The 27539-nt window shown below is 35.8% G+C and overlaps 4 protein-coding genes across 5 annotated transcripts in view; 2 read left to right on the forward strand and 2 right to left on the reverse strand.

Annotated features, from left to right (window-relative positions):
• aff4 (AF4/FMR2 family, member 4) overlaps nt 1-2544 on the reverse strand; it is a 30955-nt gene extending 28411 nt beyond the window's left edge. Inside the window, exon 1 of the mRNA XM_055051663.1 lies at nt 2244-2544. The gene's annotated coding sequence lies outside the window, so the exon portion shown is untranslated. The remainder of the gene's footprint in view (nt 1-2243) is intronic.
• Nucleotides 2545-4406: 1862 nt separating this feature from the next.
• zcchc10 (zinc finger, CCHC domain containing 10) lies at nt 4407-7531 on the reverse strand. 2 transcript variants are annotated; one of them, XM_055051668.1, is made up of 4 exons: nt 7424-7531; nt 6510-6671; nt 6167-6208; nt 4407-4869 (listed from the first exon to the last, which is right to left on the reverse strand). In XM_055051668.1, exons 1-4 carry the CDS (start codon nt 7462-7464, stop codon nt 4656-4658), a joined length of 459 nt encoding a protein of 152 aa, XP_054907643.1. In that variant the 5' UTR covers nt 7465-7531; the 3' UTR covers nt 4407-4655. The 2 variants fall into 2 exon arrangements, with proteins under 2 accessions (XP_054907643.1, XP_054907641.1); XM_055051666.1 differs by having other exon boundaries at nt 6167-6211.
• Nucleotides 7532-8653: 1122 nt separating this feature from the next.
• hspa4a (heat shock protein 4a) lies at nt 8654-20620 on the forward strand. Its single transcript, XM_055051665.1, has 19 exons — nt 8654-8958; nt 10810-10867; nt 10995-11135; nt 11696-11818; nt 12567-12666; nt 12860-12993; nt 13211-13455; nt 13927-14003; nt 14291-14442; nt 15184-15290; nt 15451-15584; nt 15701-15882; nt 16316-16399; nt 17890-18045; nt 18253-18378; nt 18508-18615; nt 19191-19310; nt 19428-19589; nt 19677-20620. The coding sequence occupies exons 1-19, from the start codon at nt 8852-8854 to the stop codon at nt 19875-19877; spliced, it is 2517 nt and encodes an 838-aa protein (XP_054907640.1). The 5' UTR covers nt 8654-8851; the 3' UTR covers nt 19878-20620.
• Nucleotides 20621-21231: 611 nt separating this feature from the next.
• On the forward strand, nt 21232-27247 carry rnf14 (ring finger protein 14). The gene is made up of 9 exons (XM_055051421.1): nt 21232-21315; nt 21877-22035; nt 22118-22248; nt 22395-22584; nt 24135-24520; nt 24606-24834; nt 25089-25261; nt 25377-25507; nt 26045-27247. The coding sequence occupies exons 2-9, from the start codon at nt 21885-21887 to the stop codon at nt 26100-26102; spliced, it is 1449 nt and encodes a 482-aa protein (XP_054907396.1). The 5' UTR covers nt 21232-21315; nt 21877-21884; the 3' UTR covers nt 26103-27247.
• Nucleotides 27248-27539: the final 292 nt, after the last annotated feature.

Genomic DNA, 27539 nt, shown 5'->3' on the forward strand with positions numbered 1-27539 from the left:
GTTAAATATTGTTGACATATTTGTCAAAGATCTCATTTACAAATATTTTAACATGGCTCAATTAATCAGTCAACAAGCTTCAATTTAGTTTTCCAGTTGTATAAAACAAAGCAAACCTTCAAAGTTTGGCAAGAACATGACAAGAAATGTCATTGACACAACAGGTAGCTTTCTTTGCCAAATTATGAAAAACATGCAATAATAGGAAGTTTGAACACTGACAACAGGGAACTTTTCTACCATCATAAACTGGGAATATAATCATTTCAGCTGGTATAAAATGGATTTAGAGAAAAACTGATCATACAGATTTAATTTCCCTCCTCCAAAAATCTCACCTTTGACTCCTGTTCTCCCAACCCAGAAATGGAATTAAACCAGAAGATACTTAGTAACTCTGAACATTTAGAACTCTATGAGGCTGAACTCTAACGTTAGATTCTTTTTCTTCTTTTGCTCTTTCCTTTGGTTTGTTATTTGGCGTGTATTTCCTTTTAATTCCTGTAAAGCACTTTGTATTGACTTGTTGCTGAAAATGTGCTATGTAAATAAAATTACCTTTACTTGTTGAGTTTGAGAACTTTAATGTGTAAAATAGCAAATAATGTGCTCAATATTCTTTGATAGAGGTAGTAGTTTTAAATCTAGAAGAAAGTGGAAAAAAAATATATTTTTCCTTTCAAGCATGTGCCCATGAAATGACTGTTCAGATTTTTTTTTTAGTACTTGACTTACAGATTACAGATCAAATAAAAAAAATGGCCAATTCTAATTTCTGGTTGATTATTCTTATTTTTACCAGTCAAATTTCTGAACAGGGTAATGTTTAATCCACTTAATAAGGCACCAAACTTCGACACGGGACTGTTTATCATCCAAACGGCTTATGTCTAAGCTCTGAGTCGATTAAATATGTGAGGGTTCAAATCTACCTGCCATAACAGTCCCTGACCTTAAAATGACCCAACCAGGGAGGTGTCAACCAAAATCAACAGGTAAGGAACTTTTGCTCATGTGGCACACCTGATCTTTTTAATATCCATCTATAAATTGTTATATATTGAAGTCAATTATGCTTGTTTTAAACATCTACATCATCATCTTTTCTATTAACGTGTTAGTTCAACATTTTGTATCTTAAAGCGCTTTACAAGTCAAATTTGTATCCAATTATTCAGAAATATACAATTGCACTAATCAAACTTATGTCAATGTAATCCAGTTATATAAACACACAAAGTCTAATTCGACTGTAATGATATTATATTACAGTGAAACTCAACTAATTACATAATCTCAATTCTGGAGATGCCTTTCTCAGTCAATACAGATTTGCAGTGGAATTGACAAAAATCCAGCTTTTGGTGAACATAAAAAAAAAAAAATTGGCTGATTTCAATCTTGATTGATTCAGGCATCTGTAGCCAAATGACAAAGGTTGCTTTGTCTAAGGAAATTCGGATGACTGCATCAAGTTACTGACTTATGTATTTAACTGGCAAAAGGGAACTTCAGACTTGTAGTGCAGGCTCTGGCCCTTCCCCCAGTACGTCGCTTAAAAAGGCTTCCTAGAAACTGAAGTCAGCTTTCCTTCCAAAAACAAATTATACTTTTGCATCAGTATGAGTTTTAATTGGCTGCACAAAGAACAACTGGTGAAACAAAACAAAAGTGTGTAAAATAAACAACTTGCAAATTACTCTTACCGACTTTGGGAGTATCCAGAGTGCGGCTCTTATATAATATTGTACATTATACATACATCAACAGGGGATTCTGAGCTTAACTGTTAACAATGTGACTTTTCCTCGAAGTGTATATTTGTTTTCTCAAGGAATAAAAGGCATTGTTAATACTGAAAACATAAATGTGAGGCTGTTAGACATTACAGAAACAAAAACAATATAGCTTCCACCTTAACGTTTGACTCAGTTTGCCACAACAAAATCTCCAAAACACGTACAAATGTACTCTCTACAATTTAGCTGTAACGAACAGAAGTCAACAGAACCCAATTTCTAATCTAATTTCTGTTTTAAAAGAGGCTAACCTGCAGGACTACCTGCGTCTTTGAGCAGAACGTTTGCTAGCTAGCGGCGTTTAGCTGCTAAGCTAGTGGCTAGCCTGTTTAAAACATTTTATTTTTTACGAAATTTTAAATTAACAATCCCTTCAAACTTAACAAAATTACATAGCAGGGTTATCTGAGAAACGACACCTATCCCGACATTGACAATCCTTACCTCTTGTCTTCTTTTTAGGCCCAAACCATTCTAGCTGTTGGAAAGCTCTTTTCTCTTTGTCTTTTTCCACTTCCAGTTAGACGCAAAATGGACTCAGCTAAACAGCTAAATTACTGAAACCGAACGGACGGTTCCCATGGTTTTCTCAAACCGCAACTGCACGCCAAATGGGATACAAAACGGGATCATTTTTTCTGTCGTTCATGTTCTTATATCTAAATAAAAGTGACTGATAGCTAAGTTAAGCGGCCAAGCAGGTACAACAGACAGGAGTGGATGGCAGCAGCCAGTGTTGCATTCACTATTCGTCAGAAATATGTCAAATACAGCTATCATTTGAAAAATATTGAACAGCTTAAACACAGTTGTTATTTAAATGAAATAGTTAGAAAAACAGGCACCTGAAGGACAAAATAAGAATAAAAAAAATAAATAAATCCAATCTTCAGCAGACAAGAAGTATTTAAAAGGCACGAAATCAAGAAATAATAGAAACTGTCAAAAGACAGATGAGAAAATAAGCTATAATATCGTACATGTGAAAATTCTATTAAATTTATTTAAAAACGTATTTCCAAAAAACGCTTTTAACGTCTAAGTATTATGCAAGAGATGTTTCCTTGTAATTTGTTTCCTTTAATTTACAATTATTTTTGCACATTTTAATAAATAGTTGCACGTTTTCCCTGTTTTTATTCCTAATATTGTGTTCAATGGCTACATTGAGTAAAAATGACCTTTTCTAATTGAGAGAATCAAATAAACCTGTTTTGTAAATACTGAGATCGAGGCCAGCTGCTAGGGATAATTCCACTTGTACTTGAACGCAGCATTTTAGTGACGTAAAGGTTGCTCATCTTTTGACTTACAGAAGGGAATCACGCACGTCTCATTATTCCCTGCTGGTCATTTGAGAGCTTGTCATTTAACCACAAAGATGAATGACCTATTTCGATTGTTACACACTTTTGTGAAATAAATGAAAGGATAAATAAATTAAAATCTGCTTCTATATGCATCATTCCGCTCTGCTCATAGTTATGTAATATGAACGTTGATTTTGCAAGAACTGGTTAGTATATGTTAGCTTTGTGGGTAATTCTGAAGTATTTGAGAAGCAGTAAAGCAATACCTATGAATACTTTTCACAAACCTGTTAATATCGCTTCCTATGATTACATAAGAAGTACATTTAGATGACAAGAAAAAAAATAGTCAAATCAGTAGTTTTTGTTTATTCAAATCAGATTTGAATTAGTATAAAAACAACCATTCTCATAGGAGTTTTATCTTTTAATCAGTGAACATTCCCCCAGGGTGGTGAAGAACCAAGCGGTTTTGTACTTTGTCTCAGCTCTGAATGGAGGACCAGTTCCGTGGAGGTCATTCACTGCTGTTGACCTCTTGGCCCCAAAAGGATTCTATAGCCTCAAAGGCTGACTTCCTCCACACCAAACACACTTTAAAGATGGTCCTGCAACATCAGACATAGCTTGTGACCAGACCAAATCAAGACAAAAAGGGAATATATTTATATGCTTCATTTACATTCCCAAAGGGCTTTTTGCTTCAGTTGGAAGAAAATGTTTTAACATAAGAAAGAGCTGTCAATTATAGGTCCTTGCGATATTCTATGAACCTTTTCACAGTTTGCCTGGTCACAATCACAAGCTTCTATTGATTTTGAAGAAATTTTCTAACATAGAATAATACAAAGTAAGAATGATAATTGTTACTGCTAATGTTTTTACTTGAAAAATATCTTACTTTAGTTCTCTGGAGTATTTGGACTTGATAAAACGCCAAACAAGTATAAGCCATTTTCCATTTTCAGATTCTTATTTGTAATAAATCATGTTATTTTCCCTCCAGTTCAGTTACAGGCTGCACTTTGTTGGAAAAACCTGATACAATTTGTTGACTTTTGTGGTCATAAGGTGAAAAAAATTTAGGTTAATGGGGTAGGAGTACTTTTGCAAGACACCATTTGTAAGCACAAACAATAAGCTAAGTTTAATTATTAGTAAGAAAAAATATTTCAACAGTAGGAATATTTATTTTGTTCAGCATACTTTATAATCTTAAAGTTTAGTCAAACAGGTTGTACAAACCTGCTCATCTGGAAACACTAAGAACAAAAATTCAAAAAATGAACTCGACTAATTGTGTTCCTCTTAACAGATTTTGAAGTTTATTTTCTTGCTAGAAATACAAACATTAGAAAATGTCTCAGCTGCAGAAGTAACAGCAGAAAAGTGTTTAAAATGCAAGAGGAAACAAAGCTCAAGACTAGCCCACACTCCTTAGCACACCGCTGTAATTTTCAACTAGCTGTGATTTGCTTTTAGAAAAAGAACATATATTTGAAACACTGAGTATTGTCAAGAAATCTCTCCTTAATTCCCAACATGTTTATTTCTTCTTCTTCTTTTTTGGAGGTCCCTCATCTGAATCGCTGCTGCTTTCTGAGTCTGAGCTCTCTGATGAAGGGGATGACGAGGAGGAAGATGAGGAGGAAGAAGAGCTGTCACTGTCTGAAGAGGAGCTGGAAGAGTTGCTGCTATCTGATGAGTCACTAGACGAGTCGTCTGAGTCGTTGCTGCTGTCATCGCTCAAGTCTTTTGCCCTGAGAGCAAGAACCAGAGAGAAGGAAATGTAACTGTATCCGTTACATTCACCGGAATGTTCCATGGACTCTTATCACTCTCGTATTAAATTAAAAAGGGCTGGACAGAGGTGACAAAGTTTAACCTTTCTAAATGTTATAGTTGTTCTTACAAATTTGTAGTTGACAACCAGAACTCTACAATCACTTTTTAAATATATATATAAAAAAACAGTTACCTGTATGTATGTTCTGTCTTTAGTAAATAATCTAAAATGCAACTATGATTTATTTCAGCTATTTTGATGGTCAGATGTGTGTTTTGATGATGAACAGACTGCCAACAACAGTGTATGTTAGAGAAATAAAAGAAGAACCAGCCGCTCTACACAGAAGTGTTGCTTCTTTCCAGCAACAAATTCTTTTACAGCTTTCTCAAACTATGTTATGACTCTTGTGTTTGGAGACATAATGAACAGCAAGAGCAAAGAAAACACGAAATAGATCATTGAGGAAAAACTTTCAAAGACATAATCAATAAAGTGAAAAAAGCGGTATGTGTAAATGAGCTAAAGAAAAAAAAACAGAACATAGAAAATAATGTAAACACTTAAAACAATAGAAATATATATATGTATTTTGTTGTTTGCTTTATCCATCAACATGTATTAAAAGTAAGATTGCAAACACTAGAGTGCACTGTTGAGTCATAATTTTTCAAACAGTTGATTTGATTTCAATTTAAGGTTATAAGCAAGAGTACATGTTTCAATAGAGTAAAGCAAGTGTAAATTTTAAATTTGGTTTAAGATTTGTTTGTTTTATTTGTTCAAATTATCCTGTCATCTGATGAAAATGAGCATTCACATATTTTATCATAGAAAGATGAAGCAATAATTAAAATTGGGACATCACTGATGTAGAGGTGCAGTGGGTTTCACCATATACAAAGGTTTTAGTACTTTACACAGCAGTCCTGGGGTTCAGTCCCTGACCTTTAAACTTTTGACTTCTTTCTCTGCTCATTTTCTGTATGATTACTGTACATAAATTACACAAGTGCCACTAAAATATTTCACCATAAACCCCCCCAAAAAAACAATTACAAATTTACTCCTCCCTCTTGTATAGATCTGACCATTTGGACCTGAAATATTTCTTTTGCATGCAAATTGAGGTGTCTGCATCAACCTTTTGTTTGTCAGATAAATTATTTTAGGAAATAAATAAAAATAAAATCCATGCATACATATTCTTTTTCAAACACCTAATAGGCTTAAATTTAATTAAGTTAAAATAAAGAAAAAAATAGACTTACTTCTTTTTGAATTTCTTTTCAATTGAGCTTTCTCCTCCTGGTCTGCTAACAGGAAAAATGACAATGACAATGAATGCATTAAAATTATATTGGTTTGGGCCTCTCTCATTTTATAAAACATTTGAATTGGAATTAAAACAGATCAATAAATGACCATAAAATCAAAATATTAAAAGCTTACACTGCTCTAAAATAAACACTGACATTTGCTGGATTGTATATACTTTTATTGAATTATCATAGGGAATAATCACTGAAAAGTTCTGCAGTCAGGCTTTTAGTGTACAAGTGGATGCGCAAAGGACGAATATCTCATAGCATAAAAGGATGAAGAGCCTTTTACCCTGTGATACTGAGAGGTTTGTTTTCATTTTCCTTCAGCTTCTTCTTCATCTCAACAGTTCTTGACGGTCTGTGCAAATATTTTCGTTTCCCGGTGCACTCATATGTCCAGTGTCCCATCTCCAAGCACTTTTGGCATCTCACATGTTGTTTGTTTGCCTCCCTGTAGACAGAGGAAAAAAATACAAATATTATTTAAGACAGTAAGTGACTAGACCATTTGCATTCTTTTAATTTAAATCAGTAATTTTTATGATGTATATATTTTTATTTTTGTAGAAACATTTATTTATGTTTTAGAAACTGCTTTTATCCAAGAGCAATCATGGCTAAATTCATAATAAAATACACACCTTCCCCTGTGTGCATCATCTTATTTGTATCAGTGGCCTTTTTGTACAATCTGTCCCATTTATATTTTTATCTTGGTCTTTTTAACTTCTATACTACAGACTGACCAAAATACACTCTTTTAATTTAATTACGCTTTTGTAAAACAGGACTAAAGATTTTACCTGATTGTATGACTGATTTCGGAAAGAAAAATGAAAGACCGTCATGTTTTAAATACAATTTTTTTTCCACAAAAAATTTACTGGTTTGGAAAACTATAATTAAAATGCGATGAAAAATGAAAAAATATTTCTTTGTCAGAACTTCCACATCTGATCTAATAGACTAACTAAACACCTCAGCACAAATAATAGACCAACGGAAAATAAAAAAAGATCTTGTAAACAGAAGCAGCGAAGGATCTGCGCTCCCCGTTTTCTCTGCTAGTGTCAGTATTGACTTTCTGCGTGTCAGATGGCATCTAACGACCTAAATTTTCTTGGTATTTAAAAAAAGGAAAGCTAAGCTCACAAACTGTACAACAATTTCACTGTTACTTCCAAATATACAGAATATACTTACGCTTGTCTCCTCGCAATTATTCTGTGCATGGGAGTCGCCATGTTGCCAGGTTTAGCTTCCTCTTCTTCGTTTCTACCGTTAAAGTCTAGAACAGCAATAGCGCCAACTGGAGTCGCAACATCATCATGACGTCTCCATCTTCTTAGAGACTTAGACTTAGACTTGACTTTATTGATCTTGGGAAGACTCCCTCAGGAAATTATAGTTACCAGCAGCTCACAGGCAAAAAACACAGTAAGCATACACAAAAGAATACAAAAAAAAAAAAAAAATACAAATTAAATACAAAACAAAGAATATAAATACAGGGAATATAAATTTCCCTTCGTCTTGTATTTTTTATTGGCAGATGCCAAAACATGTCAAAGATTGTATTACTGCCACCTACTGATATTTTCAATTTTTTTTTAAAAAAATACAAGTGCTTTTTTTGTCTGAATTTCTCGTACCTAATGAATATTTTTTTTTCCTAAATTTGCCCAATATTAATATCCTTCTTATTTTACTTATTCTAATATTATGATACAATTCCTGTATTTTGTTGCTTGTATTTTGAATAATGAGCTGTTAGTCCTGTTGTTACCGTTTTTGCTTCCCTATCTGCTGTTTTGTTTGCCTTAGCACTAATATGTCTTGGATCTTAAATAAATATCACATCGTTTGTAACCTAAATAATGATTATTGTATTTCAAATAAAATATATAGTTTATTATTTGAATGATTATATTTTACACTGGCCAGGTCCAAACTGTTTTAAGGTCTTATTTCTTCTATCCACTGTAAAGCTAATTTCAATAATTTCAACTTTTTAGATCATGGACCCACATAGACAGAAGGAATTAATTAAGAATGGAAACAACCTTACCGTACTGTTTCCATATTTGTGGAATTAAATCAATTGATTTCTGATTACAATTTTGAGTTCAAATTCTAACAAGAATTGAATTATTAATTTGTTTCAGAAATTACCTGGATATATTTGATTGTATAAAAAACTTAATTTACACTAAATGTAAAATAATAAATATTTTTTTTCACGTCTCGTAATTCTAATTTAAGGCATATACTACATTTAGAAATTGTGTAGAAACTGCTCAAAAGTCTCAGGATCTATCTCAAAAAAGCGAGAGTTGGAGAAACATCTCTCACCTCACATGGTTATAGAAAAATCCAGAGACGTCTGGATAACACACCTCTCGCGAGAATTACCGGCGAGAGCGCGAGAAGGCTGTTAAACCACCTTGCTGGTCAGGGTTGCCAGTGCAGATCAGGGACACCGGTAACAGCAGTTTGGATTAAGAAGAGTACTATCTCTTTTTAACACAGAGCAAAACAACAACTCTATCTTTAAGGTTTAAATAAACATTAGCTCACTTTAAGTTCCGCTGCAGACAACCTTACAACCAAGAGACGAGCATATTGTAGAAGATGTCAGTGGTGGGATTTGACTTGGGCTTTCAGAGCTGCTATGTGGCTGTAGCCCGAGCTGGAGGAATCGAGACAGTTGCTAACGAATACAGCGACAGATGTACGCCGTAAGTATTAAACGGCACATTTATTCGTTAAAATCCTAAATAGTAACCTTGTTGGATGTCTTATCATTTTCTGTGTGTTGTCTTCACAATGAAGTCGGATTTTAAAGCCATTTGCCGAACTTTCATACACGACCGTGTGTGATCAATCAAACTTAATTTAACTGTTACTGTAAGATATATTTGTTTGTGCGCTTGAGTCTTAGCTGCAGAAAGGGCTGTTTTGATTTCATATTCAACGCATATATATATATAAAAAAATATCACCGTAGCTACAATTGTAAGCTAGACAGCTAAACGCCTCAGTTTTATTAACGGTACTGACTGTTGGAAAACGTGTTTTAGTTGCCTGATGATCCCGCGCAGGCGGTGCTTCCTTTTGTAATTCTAATTTTCCTACATGCACTGAAGGCCTAAACTCCGGCGTGTCCCGTGTGACAAAACGTGCGTCTTGCGTGAAAGGTTTCGTTCGATGACGACATCAGTGGAGCTTTTGGTGGAATATTCTAGCAATTATTATGTCCACCGAAAAATATAGTTATTAAAAATGAAGGCTGTAATTATTGCATATTCGTTAACTTTTCTTGAGTTCACTTTTTAGACCGTTTCAACGGTCTAAATACACAAACCGTTTGAACGGTTCGTGTTTTAGGGTTTCTGGTTATTTTTGTCTCGTGTAATAATTATTTCAGTTATTTTGTATATTTTGAGATATTAAAGAAGTTGTTTTGCCTGAATTTGTGTACGTGTATTTTTTGGCAAAAAAAAAAAAAACTATATGTGACTTGTAATTGATAATACATAAAGATCTTGAATCATAAAAGTCTTAATTGGTGAATTTGACTTTGGGGCGAAGTCAAAAGGTTGAAGATAATCCTTATATTATTCTTGACTAAAAAATACATGTATTTTTGACTTGAGATTCTTTCACGTAGAGTAAAAAAAATGTATTGTAAACAAAAAACAATACTAAGATATATTTGATGCAATTCAATGCATTTATTTTTAAACAGGAGAAACAAAATATAATCTTGATTAATAGTTCATAGTTACATTGAAATTAAATGACATTATTACAGTTATAATAATGCTCTTCTATTATTTGGGAATTTATGTTGCATCTTGTTCGAAATATACATTTAGCTGACTTTGTCTTTATTAAGTAACACAAATATACAAATATGATGTTAGTTGATTTATTTGTCTTGTCAAACATAGCCTTTGAAATGCAGTACCCGATTAAGAGTGAGGAGTTCTTCAGCTTTCTGCTCCACAGCTAAGTGATTTTTCTGGGACTGGAATAGTTCTAAATAAGCCACACCTGAATGGCTGTGAGCAGAGGACGTGGTTAAGGCAGAATTGCTTTACTTCAGAAACAATTAAAAAGAAACTTCAGACTATATGATTGATACCCTTTTGAGACTATTACAGTTTAAAATCTTGATTAACCATTAAGTGTCTTTGTAAAACCAAAAGTTTTCTTTCTTTTGACAACATATTGTGAATATGAACATGTTTTTCCCAAAAACCATTTGTATACTGAGTCATTTCTTAGTGCCACTTTTTAACATTTGGCAGGCAGTACTAGATATGAAAAATGGCTGTAAATGTACCCTGAAAAGAATGAATGTCGGCTTAAACTAAAGGAAAGTTTAGTAATATCACACAATGAAAATGATTGTTGTAGTTGTGCTTGTGTGTGGATTGAGCCTTGGCTCAGGATATTTTGTAGTAACTTCTGGCAACTAACTTTACCTGTGTTTTACTTGTAGTTACAAACTAAATGTCTACTTAGATAACCTCCAGTTGCTTGATTATAATAATCAAATTCACATTTTATTCATTTTCCCCCAGGTCATTTGTATCATTTGGTCCAAGAAATCGATCGATCGGAGCAGCTGCAAAAAGCCAGGTATATATCGATTCCTCCAAATTTAATGCCTTAGATTTTTAATATTTCGCCTAAAAATCCAAAACTGTATTTTAAAGAGTGAACATTGTCAAACGTTTTTTTTTTTCTGCTCAATCATCATCTCCAGGTGGTGACCAACTGTAAGAACACAGTACAAGGCTTCAAGCGTTTCCATGGCAGGCCGTTCTCGGACCCAATTGTTCAGGCGGCCAAGTCCAACCTGGTGTACGACTTGGCACAGATGCCTTCAGGAGCCACCGGAATAAAGGTGAGATTAGCCCCTATTTTGTTGTTCTAATAATTAGGGTTAAAGGTCAAGTGATGTTGGATTTTATTTGTGGTGTAAGCCAATATTTAACAATCCAGAAAGCTGATTTGTTTATTTTTAAACTTTTTCCTCTGAGATCTTTTTTTTTTTGTAAAGTGTCCTTTTTTGTCATTGGTCAATGTTTGATTGATAAAAATGCAGGCATAACAATTTGTTTTACATATCGTCTCTTCTTATAATGAATTTATTCAAAGCATGAGGGGGTTTTCTGTAAAATAAATTGACATCTTATTGTTAAAGTATTTGTTCTGATTCACGTTTACTTGACAGTTTTAATAATTGTTGAATTATACAAGTTCCTGTGAGTTCATAAATAATAATGCCATCTAGTCCAGCAGGACGTCACCTCTAATAAGTGCTTGGACTTATTTTTACCTTAAAATAAAAAAATTTTATTAAAAAAACAGAATATGAACAAATTTTATACCTCATGTGTACCAGTAAGTTTGCTGACTTTTTTGTTTAGAAAAGGGTAATTCATTGAGAATATTGTGTTTCAGGTGCTGTACATGGAGGAAGAGAGAGTATTCAGCGTGGAGCAGATAACTGGGATGATGCTGACCAAGCTGAAGGAGACTGCTGAAAGTGCACTGAAGAAGCCAGTTGTCGACTGCGTCATCTCGGTATCAAGATATCTGAATTTCAGGAGATTTTAGGACTGTATTACAGTCTTGTTTTTGATGATTTGTTAATGAGTTCTAACGTGACATCATTTTTTTATTTATTTTTTTAAACTTTTCTTCACTGCTTATTAAACCTGAACTCATCATTTATGGCTGTTGCCATCATGTGTCTTTCATTGACATGTGGTTTGGGTTCATTTATGCATGTGTACATACATTTAAACAGTGTCTGGTGTATATGTGGGTTGTCACTTGTTCATATGACATTAGAGCATTTGCCTCCTCACCAGATGTCTGTGTCTGAAAGCTGCATTTCCTCTCTTGCATCCAGTCGGTAAAGAGTGGGAAGTGTGTGTTAAGCTCTGCATGAGAGCACAGTAGCAGCCGTTATGTAATGTTATAGATCTAGCACAGAGGGGCTGTGACTTGTACCAAAGCTAAATTTATAGGTGACATCAGGCCCTGGTGACAGAGAACATGTTACTCGTGCTGCTGCCTGTCTGTAAATGCAGCTCTTGAACCTTTCACCATTGGGACGTTTTGTTTTGGCATCCCAACTTGCTAAAATAGTGACAATATGTGGACACCTTTTTGAGAAAAGCAGTATCTGCACTGATCCCAGATGATAATGGGATCATGAGTAAAAGTGTTGTTTTGGTTTTTAATTTATAAACATCCACGTATCATTTTTCCCATTTCTTGATGAGAATGTATGTGTAAACTAAATTTTTTCTGTTCCTCATTTCAGGTACCAAGCTATTACACTGATGCAGAGAGGAGGTCGGTCATGGAGGCAGCTCAGATTGCAGGCCTCAACTGTCTACGATTAATGAACGAGACCACAGCAGGTACACATGGCATATGAAACTGTTTGACACTCAATTTTTGTTGCTTATACTGCAACATGACAATAATATTTTCAGCTGGGGCAGTGTGTCAAACTTATTTTACTTTTTCTGCTCAGAAAAATGTCTTTAACAACCTCAAAAAATTCCAATGTTTTTTTTTCTGTATATTTATTCCACTTGTTTGTTGTTCCAGTGTCTCTGGCTTATGGAATATATAAGCAGGATCTTCCAGCTCCAGAGGAGAAACCCAGGATGGTGGTGTTTGTGGATCTGGGCCACTCTGGTTACCAGGTATCCGTTTGTGCCTTTAACAAAGGAAAGCTCAAGGTAAGTTATAAAGAACTTTTGAGTGGTTTTGTATAGTTACTTACGTTAGTAGTTGTGCTACCATGTGCTGCTGCTTCAGCTTTTGTACCACTAACTCAGTATAACTTCACACCTTGATAAGACACAGACAAATTAAATAGATTAGAAGAAAATAAACTCCTACTCGGTATTTTATTGTTGATTACTTTTGATATTTACCCATTTTTCTTTCTGTAAGATTCTGGCTACAGCCTTTGATTCTGACCTCGGTGGGAAGGACTTTGACGACATCCTGGTGAACCACTTCTGCGAAGAGTTTGCAAAGAAATATAAACTGGATGTCAGGTCCAAACCTCGAGCTTTAGTGCGTCTTTACCAGGAGTGTGAGAAGCTGAAGAAGCTGATGAGTGCCAACTCCTCTGACCTGCCTCTCAACATTGAATGCTTCATGAATGACATTGATGTTTCCAGTAAACTGAACAGGTGAGTTTTATGTTTATACATAATGAATAAATCCTGACCAAAGATTTGTCAATAAACTTCAAGGTGTTTTATTAGATTTAAAAAAATTATTATTATTATTTATTTATTTATTTATTTATTATAAATTAACCCAGAAAAGGATTACCAGTTTTAAAAATTTTCTGTGAATAAAAATCAGCAAATCAGATTTTTTTTTACTGCATTTATATTGAGTCCCGACTACACTGGTAAACCTAAAAAAATGCTTTTTAAAGTCAGCTTAAAGTTATTGTTCAGGTATTTTTTTATGTCTTACAAACAAAATACTATGAAGTCTGCAGGTCTAACATTACAAAATATATTTGAAAAAATCTATACTTTTAAAGAGTAGCACCAGTCTGCCAGTGCTGAGCCTTTTTTCTTTTTTTTTTTGAGTGTGTATGTTTGTGTTGCTAAGCTGTATCTATTAATAATTTATGACCATGTTCACAGAGGTCAGTTTGAAGAAATGTGTGCTGGGCTGCTGGCCAAAGTTGAGGGTCCCCTGCGCAGCGTCATGGAACAGACCAGTGAGTACATATGACTTTAATAACTACTGGTCTATCCTCACCACCATGCGTAAACACATGAAGTGATTATGAGCATGTAATTTGAGGCAAAGGATTCTTCTAGTCATTTCCCCTTATCTATTAATATCTTATTGCTTTTGCCTCACCTAACTGAATCATGGAACAGTTTACACAAAGCGAAGTGCAACACTTGTGGCTGTTTTAAATCCGACAGCATTTGATAGTGAAGTTGTGACTTTGTAACCCTAACAAGTCGGGATTAATTGATAATCTCGCTCTGCTTCCAGAGCTGAAAAAGGAAGACATCTACGCCGTGGAGATTGTGGGCGGAGCAACCAGAATTCCAACTATCAAGGAGCGGATCTGCAAATTCTTCAGCAAAGAGCTGAGCACCACCCTCAATGCAGATGAGGCGGTGGCCCGCGGCTGTGCTCTTCAGGTACGGCTCAGACATTTACGTTCTCCACAGTTTCGTCAGTGTCACACACAGCAGATTAACTGGTAGTTAGTTCTGGGGAATTTGATGCTTTATTATTCTTTAATAACCAGAAATAAAAGGATTTGGTGTGAATAAAGTCTTATCATTTCAGTTTGCTATTTACAATGACTCTCTTATGCACTGAAGTCTACTTTAGTTGTTGCATACCCTGCTGATTGAAGGTTGAGGCTTTACTGATGAACATTCAGGTTTAGCAGGAACACACCCTGAGTTTTACTGAAAGAGCTGGAAATATATCCACAGAAAAAACGGTGTCAGCCAAAAGACCACACTCTTACAACCATTAACATTCACGTCTTCAAAATAACGTTTACAACTTAAAATACTGCCGATGATCTAAAGACAACTCCAGACTTAGTATACAATAAAACATATGCACAGATTGAGTTACTTAATATTGAAAACATACTTATTTATAAAATAAACATACCTTATGCCTCTGTTGAAGGTGTTACTTTATAACAAGATATATTGTACAAACAAATGTCTTGTCTTTTGTTGTTATGTTAGTTTGTTAACATACAAACTGGAAGTGGTCACTTCAAAATAAAAGCATTACACATAAACCAGAAGTTAAGTGAAGGTGATGAGGACAAAAAAGGGGAAATAAACCAATAAAAAACTGAATTCAGGGTTATTGACATTAATTAGTAACTATTGTTTTCTTATTGTTTTTTTCAGTGTGCCATTTTGTCGCCTGCTTTTAAAGTCAGAGAGTTCTCCATCACGGATGTTGTCCCGTACTCCATTTCCCTAAAGTGGAATTCAGCTGCAGAGGATGGACTAAGGTAAGAAAACATTCATGGTCATAAGGCAATACAGTGTTCTGAGCTAAGCTTCTGCACATAGTTAAGCTTAAGTCTGGATGAAGATGATTGGACTTCATCCAGACTTTAATTGCTAAGTGGATACTTGCATCTCACTTGTATCTCTCTACCTTTTTTCAAGTGACTGTGAGGTTTTCCCAAAGAACCATGCAGCTCCCTTCTCCAAAGTACTGACTTTTTACCGGAAAGAGCCCTTCATGCTGGAAGCCTATTACAATAATCTGAAGGAGTTAAACTACCCTACAGCAACAATAGGTATTACAGGATGCCCATTAGATCAACTGTCATACGATTTTTATTTGGAGTTTTTTTGTCTTGTTTTTTTTTTTTACCGTACTTGGGCATAGAGACATCATCCCTCTGTCTTTCAGGTCAGTTTCTGATCCAGAATGTGGTTCCTCGGGCATCAGGCGAGAGCTCCAAGGTGAAAGTGAAAGTGCGCGTCAACCTTCACGGTGTGTTCAGTGTCTCGAGCGCAGCTCTGGTCGAGGTCATAAAAGACACAGAAGGAGAGGAGCCGATGGAGACAGACCAACCGGTGAAGGAACAGGAGGTATGTATTTGCTTTGGATGCAAGAAACAAAACGTAGCAGTCAGCCAGAGGTGAGTAAGAGAAAGAGAAGGTTTTTTTTTTTTTGACAAGAGATTGACAAAACTAAGTTTGTCAATAAAACAATTCTGAGATATTTTCTCAGTTTTGCTAAAATGTGTTCATATTCTTTCATTTCCACTTCAGTTCTTACTCCCTCTAAAAACTGTTGTGGATTTAAAATATAGGTGATTTAGAATATTTCTGGGGGGTTTTATCTGTGGAAAAGCAACCTTTGCTGACAAATCTGATACTTGAAAAGAAGCAAAAACCTGCATGCACTGGTCTGAATTAGTAAAGCTGAAACAAATTAGTTTGTTGATGTTCTGAAAAAACATCTACAAGGTGTTGTCTTAATACATTTTCTGTATATGCTTTCTTTTGCTACCTGCAATAGAGCAAAATGCAAGTGGACCATGAAGATCAGAAACCCCAGGCTGGAGACACTGACGACAAGAAATCAGAGGCAGAAGAAATGGAGGTAACCTTGTGCTGGGCGATAGGACACTATTCATGCTGCTATGTTGTATATGAAGCAGAAGCACATTTACAGATTGTTCCTCTGTGAGTGTAGTTGCTCCTGATGTCTTTGTAATGAACGCAAATTACAAAAGACAAGAAAAGATGGACAAATTCAAGTGTGCATTAGATCAAATCCTGTTATATAAAGGAAAAATATCTCTTTGCCAAGATAACAATAATAAACTAAAAACACGCTTGTACAGAACTAAACCAAAGATATGTCGCTAGAGTATATGAAAAAGTATTTAAAAAGTGAAGAAACTCATAATGAACAAAAATAAATTCTATAATTTGTCAAGATCCATTCAAGGCATTTCTAAATAATCTGCATCAGAGCCTCTAACTAAACTAAATTCTCGATCCCTGTTGCTGGTGCAATGTCTGTAGTTTTATGTCAGCTGCAGCACAAGTGTTCATGAGCAACATTTGCTCAACGTAATTATAGCTTATGCACATTATTTTGTTGCTTAAACGATTCTGGGTCACAGTCTACGTGTTTTTATCCTTTATGATGACATGTAAAGATAAAAGAAACTATATTGGCTGCTTCAGTTCTGTCTGTCAGTGACAGACTCAGATAAACCTCCACTCCTGTATGAATTAAGTCACACACACCCTTAGAAATTCATTGTAAGTAGAATATTACAGTGTTCAAAACAACACTGGTATACAAGCCAAGTGGGAACACAATCACAATATTACAGGAAGCTAATAAAATGTCCTATTGTTTTTATTTCATCACTCTTCCAGAGCCTAATCCTAAATGACACAAAATCTGAAACTCTGTTTGAAACTTTCCATCCATATCGCCCAGCACTAGGTACCTAGTGGAGAAGGCGCACCAGCTTTATTTATTCATTCTTTTATAATTTTCTAGATATAATTTTGTACTTGATGGTTAGCATGGGGTTTATTAAAATGCTTTAAAAAATTAAAGCTGCATATTTAGGACATACAATATTATAATGTGTTCCCTTTGACACTTAATATTTTTCTTGTTTCTTAAAGTTAAAATGTTCAAGTATCACATTGTTTTATAAAATGACAGTTGATCCATTTGTTCTGAAAACCGTTTCCTCAAGTTGTTTGACTCAAGTTGTTCCTCGCAAAGATATGTTTTTTACGTTTAGTTAGTTTTATAAGCTCTAAAATAATGGTGAATTGATAACAAGATTTTAATTTCTACATAAAATTGATGCATTCACTTGGAAAAGGACAAAAATCAAGTGAAAGCAACAGAAATTTGATGTTATGAAGGTTTGGGGATTGTTAAAACTACAGGTTATACTTTGACCTTTCACGAAGCGATGTGGAAAGTTTGCTGAAACAAGCTTTTAAGTTTCCACATAATATTAATTATGATGAGGTTACTCATTTCAGCTTTTAAGTGATTGTTTAAACATTAAAATTTGATTTTCTAAATATATTTAACAGCTTTTATTTTTCCAGACATCACCAGAGGATGCCAAGGAGGAGAAGAAGAACGACCAGCCTCCTCAAGCCAAGAAAGCCAAAGTAAAAACAAAGACTGTGGATCTGCCCATAGAGGGCAAACTGCAGTGGCAGCTGCCTGTTGAAGAACTTAATATATTTATGGAGAATGAGGTAATGTCCCAAGAAAAATCACCAGGAATGTTCAGCATGCACACATGAAAAAAAGAGTCTGAGATGTGTTTTTTGTTGCTGTATTTGATAAAAACCCATGATCACTTGATGGCTATAAATTACAGTAGAGCTCTGTTATCTGATGTGGTGCTTAACAGTTTACTGTTTTTAAGTAAAGTGATCTGACCTTCGCTGTGCCTTGTGCAGGGGAAGATGATCATGCAGGACAAGCTTGAGAAGGAGAGGAATGATGCAAAAAACAACGTTGAAGAATACGTGTATGAAATGAGGGACAAACTCCATGGGTCACTGGAGAAGTTTGTGAATGAAGCTGTAAGTACAAACAAGATTCATCATTGGATTCAATTAGCCTCTCAGCTATATGTTTATTTTTGACATCTGGGTATAAATGAAATATTCTGTCTTGCGCTCATGTTTTTCTGTTTTGTTTTGAAATTTTAGGATCGTGATGCGTTCTCATTAAAACTGGAGGACACGGAAACTTGGTTGTATGAAGATGGAGAGGACCAGCAGAAACAAGTTTACATTGACAAACTAGCAGAACTGAAGGTGAGTCTTTTGAAAAGCTTAAAAAGTTCAAATTTAAAAGGATACTGAATAGGTTAATCACATGGAGAATGAAGTCTGTACTCTGGGTAATGGGTACAAGTGACTGTGACAAACACTTTTCCTTACTAGTTGGTTCAGATGAAACACTGTCTGTCTGACATTCTGCAGTTTATGCTAACAATAAAACTTTCTTTGCTACCAGAATTTCTTGTGGATGCTCTTCTGAATGTTTAATTTTTTTATTTTCATTAAAGTTATGCGAAATGAAGTAGATTCTACATTACGGCATATCAATCAGACCTGTTCATAAAATATGGTGAGATGACATTTGGAGCAATTTTATATAAATAAACTAAATTATGGTAAATTAAATTACATTAAAATGAATGCTTTGGATGACAAAGTGTGTACAAAAGTTTCCATCTGCCTTTTTGACTTCACCTATGGTCAGGATGAAATGTCTTGTAGCAAATGACCCATCATACCTGAAGAAGTTGAAAGAATCAAAACTTAGAAAACTACAAAATTGAATTGGAGAGGGGGAATATTTTTGGATCTGCCTTTTTCTTCTGCAGAAAATTGGTCAGCCCATTCACGATAGATACCTGGAAGCTGAGGAGAGACCAAAAGCATTTGAGGAGCTTGGCAGACAGATACAGATGTACATGAAGATAGTTGAATCTTACAAGGCAAAGGTAATAATATCTGCATGTTAAAAATAGAATCGCTATAAACAAATGTAATAAACCAATGTATCTGGAAGTTTTGCTGAAAAAGTACAAACAGGTGTTAAATGTTTCTGTATTTTACAGGATGAGCAGTATGACCACCTGGATGAGCTGGAGGTGACTCGGGTGGATAAGCAAGTCAATGAGGCCATGGCCTGGATGAATACCAAAATGAACCAGCAGAACAACCAGAACCTCACAGTGGACCCAGTGGTCAAAGTAGGAGAAATCAAGGCCAAGACAAAGGTACTTGGAGACAAATCTTTTTTGATGTGTTTTCATAGAAAATTAGACTTAAGATCCACTTGCTTACTTTGATTTTTCATCCCGTAGGACCTTTATACATCCTGCAATCCAGTAGTAACTAAACCCAAGCCCAAAGTGGAGCCTCCTAAGGAGGAGAAAACGGAGAACGGTCCAGTCAATGGACAGGCTGAACCAGAAAGCCAGCCTGGAAACCCAGATAAAACAAAGCCAACAGCCACACAGCAGCAAACTGCAGAAAACAAGCTCCCTGAAATGGACATTGATTAAACTTTTGCTGCTGCCAACTTTTGAGTTTCCCATCCATTTGTAATGCTTCTCACCTTGTTCAGACCTTTTTTTCTGAGTTATTTCTTAATGACATGGTAGCCTCTTGGAGACGCAGACAACATCGTCCTTTATCAGTGCTATTCATCAGATTGCCTTCACGGCATGTGCTTTCTTAAATTCTTTGAATACAGAAATATTGCATAACAATAATATTGAATTGATTTCCTGAGGTGGGGAAGTTGCGAGTGTGGGTTGCTAGCTTAGTTCGTGCTGCTTTGATTGTTTAGCTTTTCCTAAAGACCTTTAAGCTAAGAATGTCAGCAAAGTTTAAATTGTAAAATATTGTTAAAATGCATTGGTGAAGGGGGCATCAATAGTTTAAAGTTGTAAATGTCATCTTGCGGGTTGGGTTTTTGTTTTGTTTTGGGGGGGTTTCACCACAAACACTTGTAACTCCTGGGTTATGATGTATTTAGTTCAAAGAAACTTTCTTCTCTTGTACTGTATGTTGGATTTAGATACCAAGAGTTACTGTCATGCAGTATTTCACTGTTCTGCTTTTCTAATTCAAAAGCAAATTATCTGTTTGTTCTCTAGTAGCCTTGTTGTTTTTTTTTTTTCTTTTTTTTCTACTTGACAGTGAGATTGCTGGTGCAACAAATCTCCTTTTTGGGTGCTGTTGTTGTTGCCACATCACTGAAAAATGCAAAAATAAACTTATAACAAAAACTGAGCTGTGATATAATCATTACTGTTCCAGAAAACTTGTAAATGAAGCCCCTATCCAATCCTGCACAAGAATATGAGATCAAATATCGCTAACAATTTGTCTTGTATTGTCTCTGTTTCATGTCCTGTTGTTACAACACAGTGACAGTTGTCACAACTATGTCAACAGTCTAACTTAACTAGCAAACACAGAAGAACAAAATTGCAAATAGCAATAAACTTACAATAAAAAACAATCATACATAAAGAAATTAAAATATATTCACAGTGTATAAAACTATTTTTCAAATAAACCGTGCAACCAGTAAAAAGGAAGTGAAGACGTTAACTGAATATTTGTCTATTTGGAAAAGCTTTATGGTTGATCGTAGGCCATAACAGTCTATCAAAATTATAAATGCACAAAGTAAATTTAAGTATGTATATTTTCCACTAAGTTAAATTTATTATGTTATGTTGATCATTCCCTAAAAATTACATACATTATATTAAAAATATGGAGTACGGTGAAATTATTCTTCGCCGCTCATCATCCTGGCCGGTCAGCCGGATTTCCTGCCGGCGGACTGATAAGGAACATATCCAGCCATTGTTGAGCTAACTGAGATCACCATTCTCCTGGAGGTGGCGCTGTAAGAACCTACAGTGACTCGTCATGAGGAGAACTAGTCAAAGGGGGCAGAAGTCACTTGCGCTTGGGACATATAAGGTAGTTAACGTCTTCATTTTAATTGCAGTGTACTTTTCAGTGAAATAATTTGTCATATTTTTGAACTGCATAACAGTGGTTAGGACGCAGGGCCTAGCGTTGCTACTTAGCTGCAGTAACAAAGCCGCAGTTAACTAACAGAGCTTGCTAGCCTCATGCAGTGACCAACAAGTTTGTTAGCTAAGTCGGAAACTAATCGACAGCTTTAATTATATCATCAGAGTTTCTAAAACACTTTATGTTTGCCGGTGTTGCATTATTAACACACATATTAAGGGGTTATAAACGCATCTTCCAACTTTTGTACAACGTTGCTTTGCTAAAGCTAAGTTACATCAAAAGTCGGGTTGGCTGTAGTAATTGATTCATTTTTTGACATTGTCCATTTTCTTTTTGGTTTGCAGTTTAAGACACAATGCGTTTAAGCCAGTTGGTAAATGAACAGTTTATCGTCCAGTTTATTGTCAGATTCATGAAATGATTGGGTGCAGTTCACTTTGACTGTCTATGCTGAGACAGGCGCTGCTACGCCCACTACATCTCGTACTGTTATTGCTGTAGGTATGTAAATGTCTGAGGATAAGGAAGCCCAGGAGAATGAACTGCTTGCATTAGCAAGTATCTATGATGAAGAGGAGTTCCGCCGCGCAGAGTCGGCTCAGGGCGGAGAGATACAGGTGTGTCTGGAGCTCCCTTCCGAGTTCAAGCTGCTGGTGAAAGGTACATCCATCACTAAGGGTGTGGTTTGCAGTTTATTCATATCACAACAAGAAATGCTAACTACTCCCCTTCTCTGTTGCAGGAGAGAAGACAGCTGAATATAATGTCTGCTTTTTACCTCCTTTGGTGCTCAATTTTGAGCTTCCTGCAGACTATCCGTCGACATCTCCACCAGTTTTTTCACTCAGCTCCAAATGGATGACCAAAGCCCAGGTTGGTATAATGATACCAACTCTTATATTTCTTTATATGAGAAAAACTTCGGCTTCCTCCCATATTCCAGAAATACGACTGGTAGTTTTATTCAAATCTACAAATACAGTTTATGCTATGTAATATTTTATATTTGATTGTTTCAGCTGAGTTCTCTGTGCCAGCGCTTGGATGAGTTATGGGAAGAAAACCAGGGTTTTGAGGTCCTTTTCATGTGGATCCAGTTCCTGAAAGAGGAGACTCTGAACTTTCTGAGCATCCAGTCTCCTCTTGAACTCAACAGGCCCAGCATTAAGGGCGGCGGTGAACGAAGGAAAACAGACACTGAAGCAAAAGGTATTTACGTTTTTCTGTGTTGTTACATTCTCCTGGGAGTCTGCATATCTGCAATATAACGTTGGGTAAAAATGATAAAGAACTAATTAATTGTAACAGAAAGCTTGAGTAAAATATAATAAGAAATTCAGGTTTTGCCGTTTTTTCATCAAATCAATAAGTTCCACAACCAAATGACCCAAAAGCACAAATAATAATTTTTTTATTTATTGTTCTTGTTTTCACTTAAAAACACATAAATCATAACATCTCATTGAAGACAATGCATACATCCTCTTTTGGAAAAGTTTTATGTGTTTATGTTTTGAAGCTTGAAGTTAGAAATTGAATGGTGTTTTTTTTTTCTTTCAAAAATAACATCAAATATTTACAGTAATAATAAGTTGTCTTTTCTGAAAAGATCATGAAAACATTTGTGGATTTAAACAACTTTTGTTTAGCTGGTCTGAGGACAAAAATGTCCCTTTGGATTGTAAAAGGTGCAGGCTCCCAGACCATACCCATGAATTCTTCTCAGTTGACATTTAGGTGATGGAATAAGCTCATTTTTAAAATATAAAATTAATTTTGGAGTGGCTATTGAGAGTCCTTTGTATGATCAGTTTAAGTGTCAACCACCTGAGGCTCCCAGTTTGGTTCAGATGGTGGAAGCTTGGACACAGTCAGTTTTTCAACAGTAAACTCACATTAAACTGGTTTGGGATAGATCACATGTATAAAACTCAAGGCCCGGGGGCCAAATCCGGCCCGCTGTAGCTTTTTATGTGGCCCTCCACAGACTAGACTAAACACTGAGTGTGATTAAATATTATATCATCAATCATATCAATTCAGTTTTTATCTGTTTACTGCCAATTTATATCAATCAATCCCTCCTGTTTCTTCAGAATTTAGTTGATGTATGATTATAGTCCATGATTTATACAGCGAGTAAATAAACAGTCGCATTTATTAGTAGTTCCTGAAGGGACTGAAAAGATCTTCAATAATATTATGTAATTTTAAGAATTCATTGACATAGTTTGTGAACAGGTTTAATCAACACATTCTGGCACAACAAGCCCAGTAAGAGCCTTCATGATCTTGATTTGGCCCAAAACGAAAATGAGTTTGACATACCTGGGATAGATAAAGTTAGGTTTTTGCTCTGGATCTTTAAGCTGTTTGAAAATTATGGATAATGTGTAAAAGATGACTCAATGAAATAAATCAGTTTAAATGACTTTCACTATTTCTAACACAGTGACTCTGTCTGTTGTAGGCTTTGGCTTTGTGACTTTTTTTCAAATGCAAATTACACCTTCAGCTTTATTAGAAGCATCCTCTTAGATTTACTGGTGACTTGGCTTTATGTCAGATGTTAACATGTTTTTATCTTCTTTGAATTAGAAAATTCTTGCTCAGTCATCTGTACGTTTATGTACATTAATTTTTGTAAAACTTAACATAAACTCAGCCATCTGTACACTTATGTACAGATGGCTGAGTTTATGTTAAGTTTTACAAAAATTAATGGGATTTGGAAAAACATGTTTTTCTTCTCTGTCCAGCTGGGACACAGACCATGAGCCAGTCTGAAAAACCAGAGGAGAAGAAAGCAGATGTGAAGAAAGAGAACTCTGACCAGCACTTTTCAACATCCTCTCAGTCGGACCCACGCGCCGTGGTTCTGATGGACCCCCATTCAGACCCCCTACCTCAGCTCCTGGACTTTGATGAGGCGCAGCGGCAGAGGGCATTCGATGGAAAGGTGTTCTGCTGCGGCATCTGTTTTTCAGACAAACTGGGTGCCGGCTGTCTCTGCTTCAAGGGGTGCCAACATGTTTACTGTAAGGTGTGCATGACAGAGTACTTTCAGATTCAAATACGAGACGGCAACGTCCAGTGCCTTAACTGCCCCGAACCTGAATGTACCTCACTAGCCACTCCGTCACAGGTAAGAGCAGCAGATTAATTGTGAGTTTTCGCTACGTTTTCAGTTCACATCAGCAGTTCTCTCGCATCGTGGCTTTTTCATTCAGGTGAAACAGCTTGTGGATGAGGAATTGTTTGCCCGATATGACCGTTTGCTCCTTCAGTCAAGCTTAGACCTCATGGCTGATGTCGTCTACTGTCCCCGTCACTCCTGTGGGATGGCTGTTATGGTGGAGCCAGACACAACCATGGGCATTTGCTCGGCTTGTCAGTACGCTTTCTGCACGCTGTGCAAGCTGGGATACCACGGTGTCTCTCATTGTAAAATAACAGCAGGTAACCACACAGTTAACTCCTGTTAAAAATAGTTTGCAGGAGTGAAACTTTGTTAGAAAAGAAAAAGTAGCACATTACAAATAAGAGGCAAATGAGAGACAAGCAGCTGGGTTGGAGCTGTGGAAAGACTGAAATGAATTACATTGAAAAGATGTGCCAGAGCTGAAATAAAATGTACACAGATGCCAATAAACCCCCACTGGAAATCAGAAAATGTATTTTCTAACTGTCTGAGCTTCTGGTTTGTTCCTCAGATGATCTGCGTAGCTTGAGAGATGAGTACCTGTCAGCCACGCCTGAGGGCCAGAAGTTCATGGAGCAACGCTTTGGGAAGAGGGTGGTCCAGAAAGCGGTGGAGGAATCCTTCAGCAGAGACTGGCTCAAGGAGAACTGCAAATGCTGCCCCCGCTGTGGAACCAATATACAGGTGGATTATACCTCCCCCTAGTGGTTACAATGCTTTAAGACATCAGAACCTTTAAAAATGGTTCCATCCAAATTATGTCCGTTCACATAATGTTGCGGCACTTTGTATCTTTCAGAAAGTGGATGGCTGTAACAAGATGACGTGCACATCTTGTAAGCAGTACTTCTGCTGGCTGTGCCTCGGTGCCCTCAGCAAAGTCAACCCATACAGCCACTTTAACAACCCACACTCACCCTGCTTTAACCAGTAAGACACTCTTACCAAGTTTAACCACATTTATAGGCACTTTCAGTATGGATGGCTAAGAAGGCTCCACTAAATGCTGCTTTTGTTGCAGTAACATAATAGCTTGCTCTCTGCCAAGGTTCCTAGAATATTTTAAAGAAAAAACAGCCACATCATCATAATTGGTTTCTAATTCTTAAAATTGAGCATTTTATACACTAGGTTCTGGATTTCATTTAATTATATTTTGTATTTATGTTCCTCCATTTACAGCTTTTTTTAATCTAGCGACTTTTCAAATAATAAACCACTTTCTCAAGCAAATTTTCAGAAAATTGCAATGGCAGCATTATTGTATGTTATCCATGTCCTGTTCTGGTGAAAATGAAGTTCAACCATGTCTGACCAGAGGAGCTGCCTAAAACCTGTCATGTAGAACCCTTTTGAAGCTCACTGTACCATAAAAAAATGTTAAAGCTCTAGATTTGCTTACAAGCAAGTCTAGAGTGTGTCAAGTGTGTTTGTGCTGTCTGACTGTTTTGTCCTTGGCTGCTGCAGACTCTTCCATGGTGTCGATGTGGATGATGATGAATTCTGGAGCGATGAGGAGGACTGATGCCAACGCCGCCTCTCAGCTCTTCATCTAAATGCACTTTATTCTTCATCACATGGTCATAGGTTCATATTCGCTGGAACTGAAATGCCACCACAGCCACATACATCAAGTGTTTTGATGCTTGTCATGCCATTGAGAGGACAGGAAGACAATCAGCTATGTGAAGTGTTTATAGTCACAGTCATTGTATTTAAATTATACAGGTCTCATTATATGAATTAAATAAACAATATAGGTCTCTGAACAGATAGCAAACAACTGAAAGAAAAAAGTTTAGGATCTTTTCTGTTTGCCTTTACCTTTCACTAATAAGTTATCTTGGTTAGTGTTTGGTTATTGGTCTAACAAGGGTTCTGATTATGAAATCGTTATAAACATTAAATCTCAAGTCAGTGAAAGATTTGCAAAGTAAGGAATAATTTGTACTGTCATATAGATAATTAATCAAATAGACTATGTCCTGTCTTGTCTCATAGCAAATCATTTCTTTACATCATAGGCCTTATAACAACCAGCTAAATATGGAGAATCTACTGAATGTTTTAATTAAAAAATTGAATGACTCTATCCTGATATCCTGTCTCCCCATGTCAGAAATAAAACACAGCACCTTTCTTTTCAAATTCAAAATCAATATTAGTAATATTGCTGTCAAATGAGGTATGTCTCCAAAACAGAAATGTCTTTCTCTATAATGACAAAATCAAAGCACAGTAAAATTATGAATAGTTAGTGTAGTAAAGTTCAGTGCATTGGTTTCTTCGGTTTGCAGCTTGAACTAAATCTATAGTTTGTGGGCATGAAAAAACAGGTGCTTTTTGTAGAGTTTTTGGTTGGCTACATTAGATTTACTGTTTTTTTATTTAATAATGCCAAATAATTATACAGAAAAAAGAGGCAAAAACTAAGACATACCAAATGGTTACTTTATATTTCTGTTATAAAGGAACCCAACACAATAGTTTCAGCATCTTGTGTCACCGTTTGAAGCTGGTTCAGATTAGAACAAACAAATCTTGGTGCTTAGCCTTAAAAAGCATCTGATGGAATTTTGTTACAAGTTCACATCAACACTCTGTTCATTTCTCTTGTCAGAACCCAGAATGACATTCAATGCACTAAAAAATAAAAAATATTCCAATAGACATTTTGTGACCTTTTTCTTTTCAATGTAACACTGTTACTCTTCTTATTGTGTGAATGCTCTGAACACATTCTAACTATTTTTGAGTTCATCTCCACATATATACAGACATTATAGAGAGTTGGAAATCTTCTACCATCTGCTTTCTAAGCCCAACATGTCATTGTACATTTTCATCAGATTTCTTTTGTTTCTAATTTACCTCAGCTTCTTAAGATCTTGCATTCATCTTGAAATACACAATTTTCCCAGAAAACGTTCTGAACTGGTTGATAGATACCCAAAAAAGTTAG

Source organism: Poeciliopsis prolifica, unplaced genomic scaffold (assembly GCF_027474105.1).
Source record: "Poeciliopsis prolifica strain line A6 unplaced genomic scaffold, Auburn_PproV2 SCAFFOLD033, whole genome shotgun sequence".
Classification (NCBI taxonomy): domain Eukaryota; kingdom Metazoa; phylum Chordata; class Actinopteri; order Cyprinodontiformes; family Poeciliidae; genus Poeciliopsis; species Poeciliopsis prolifica.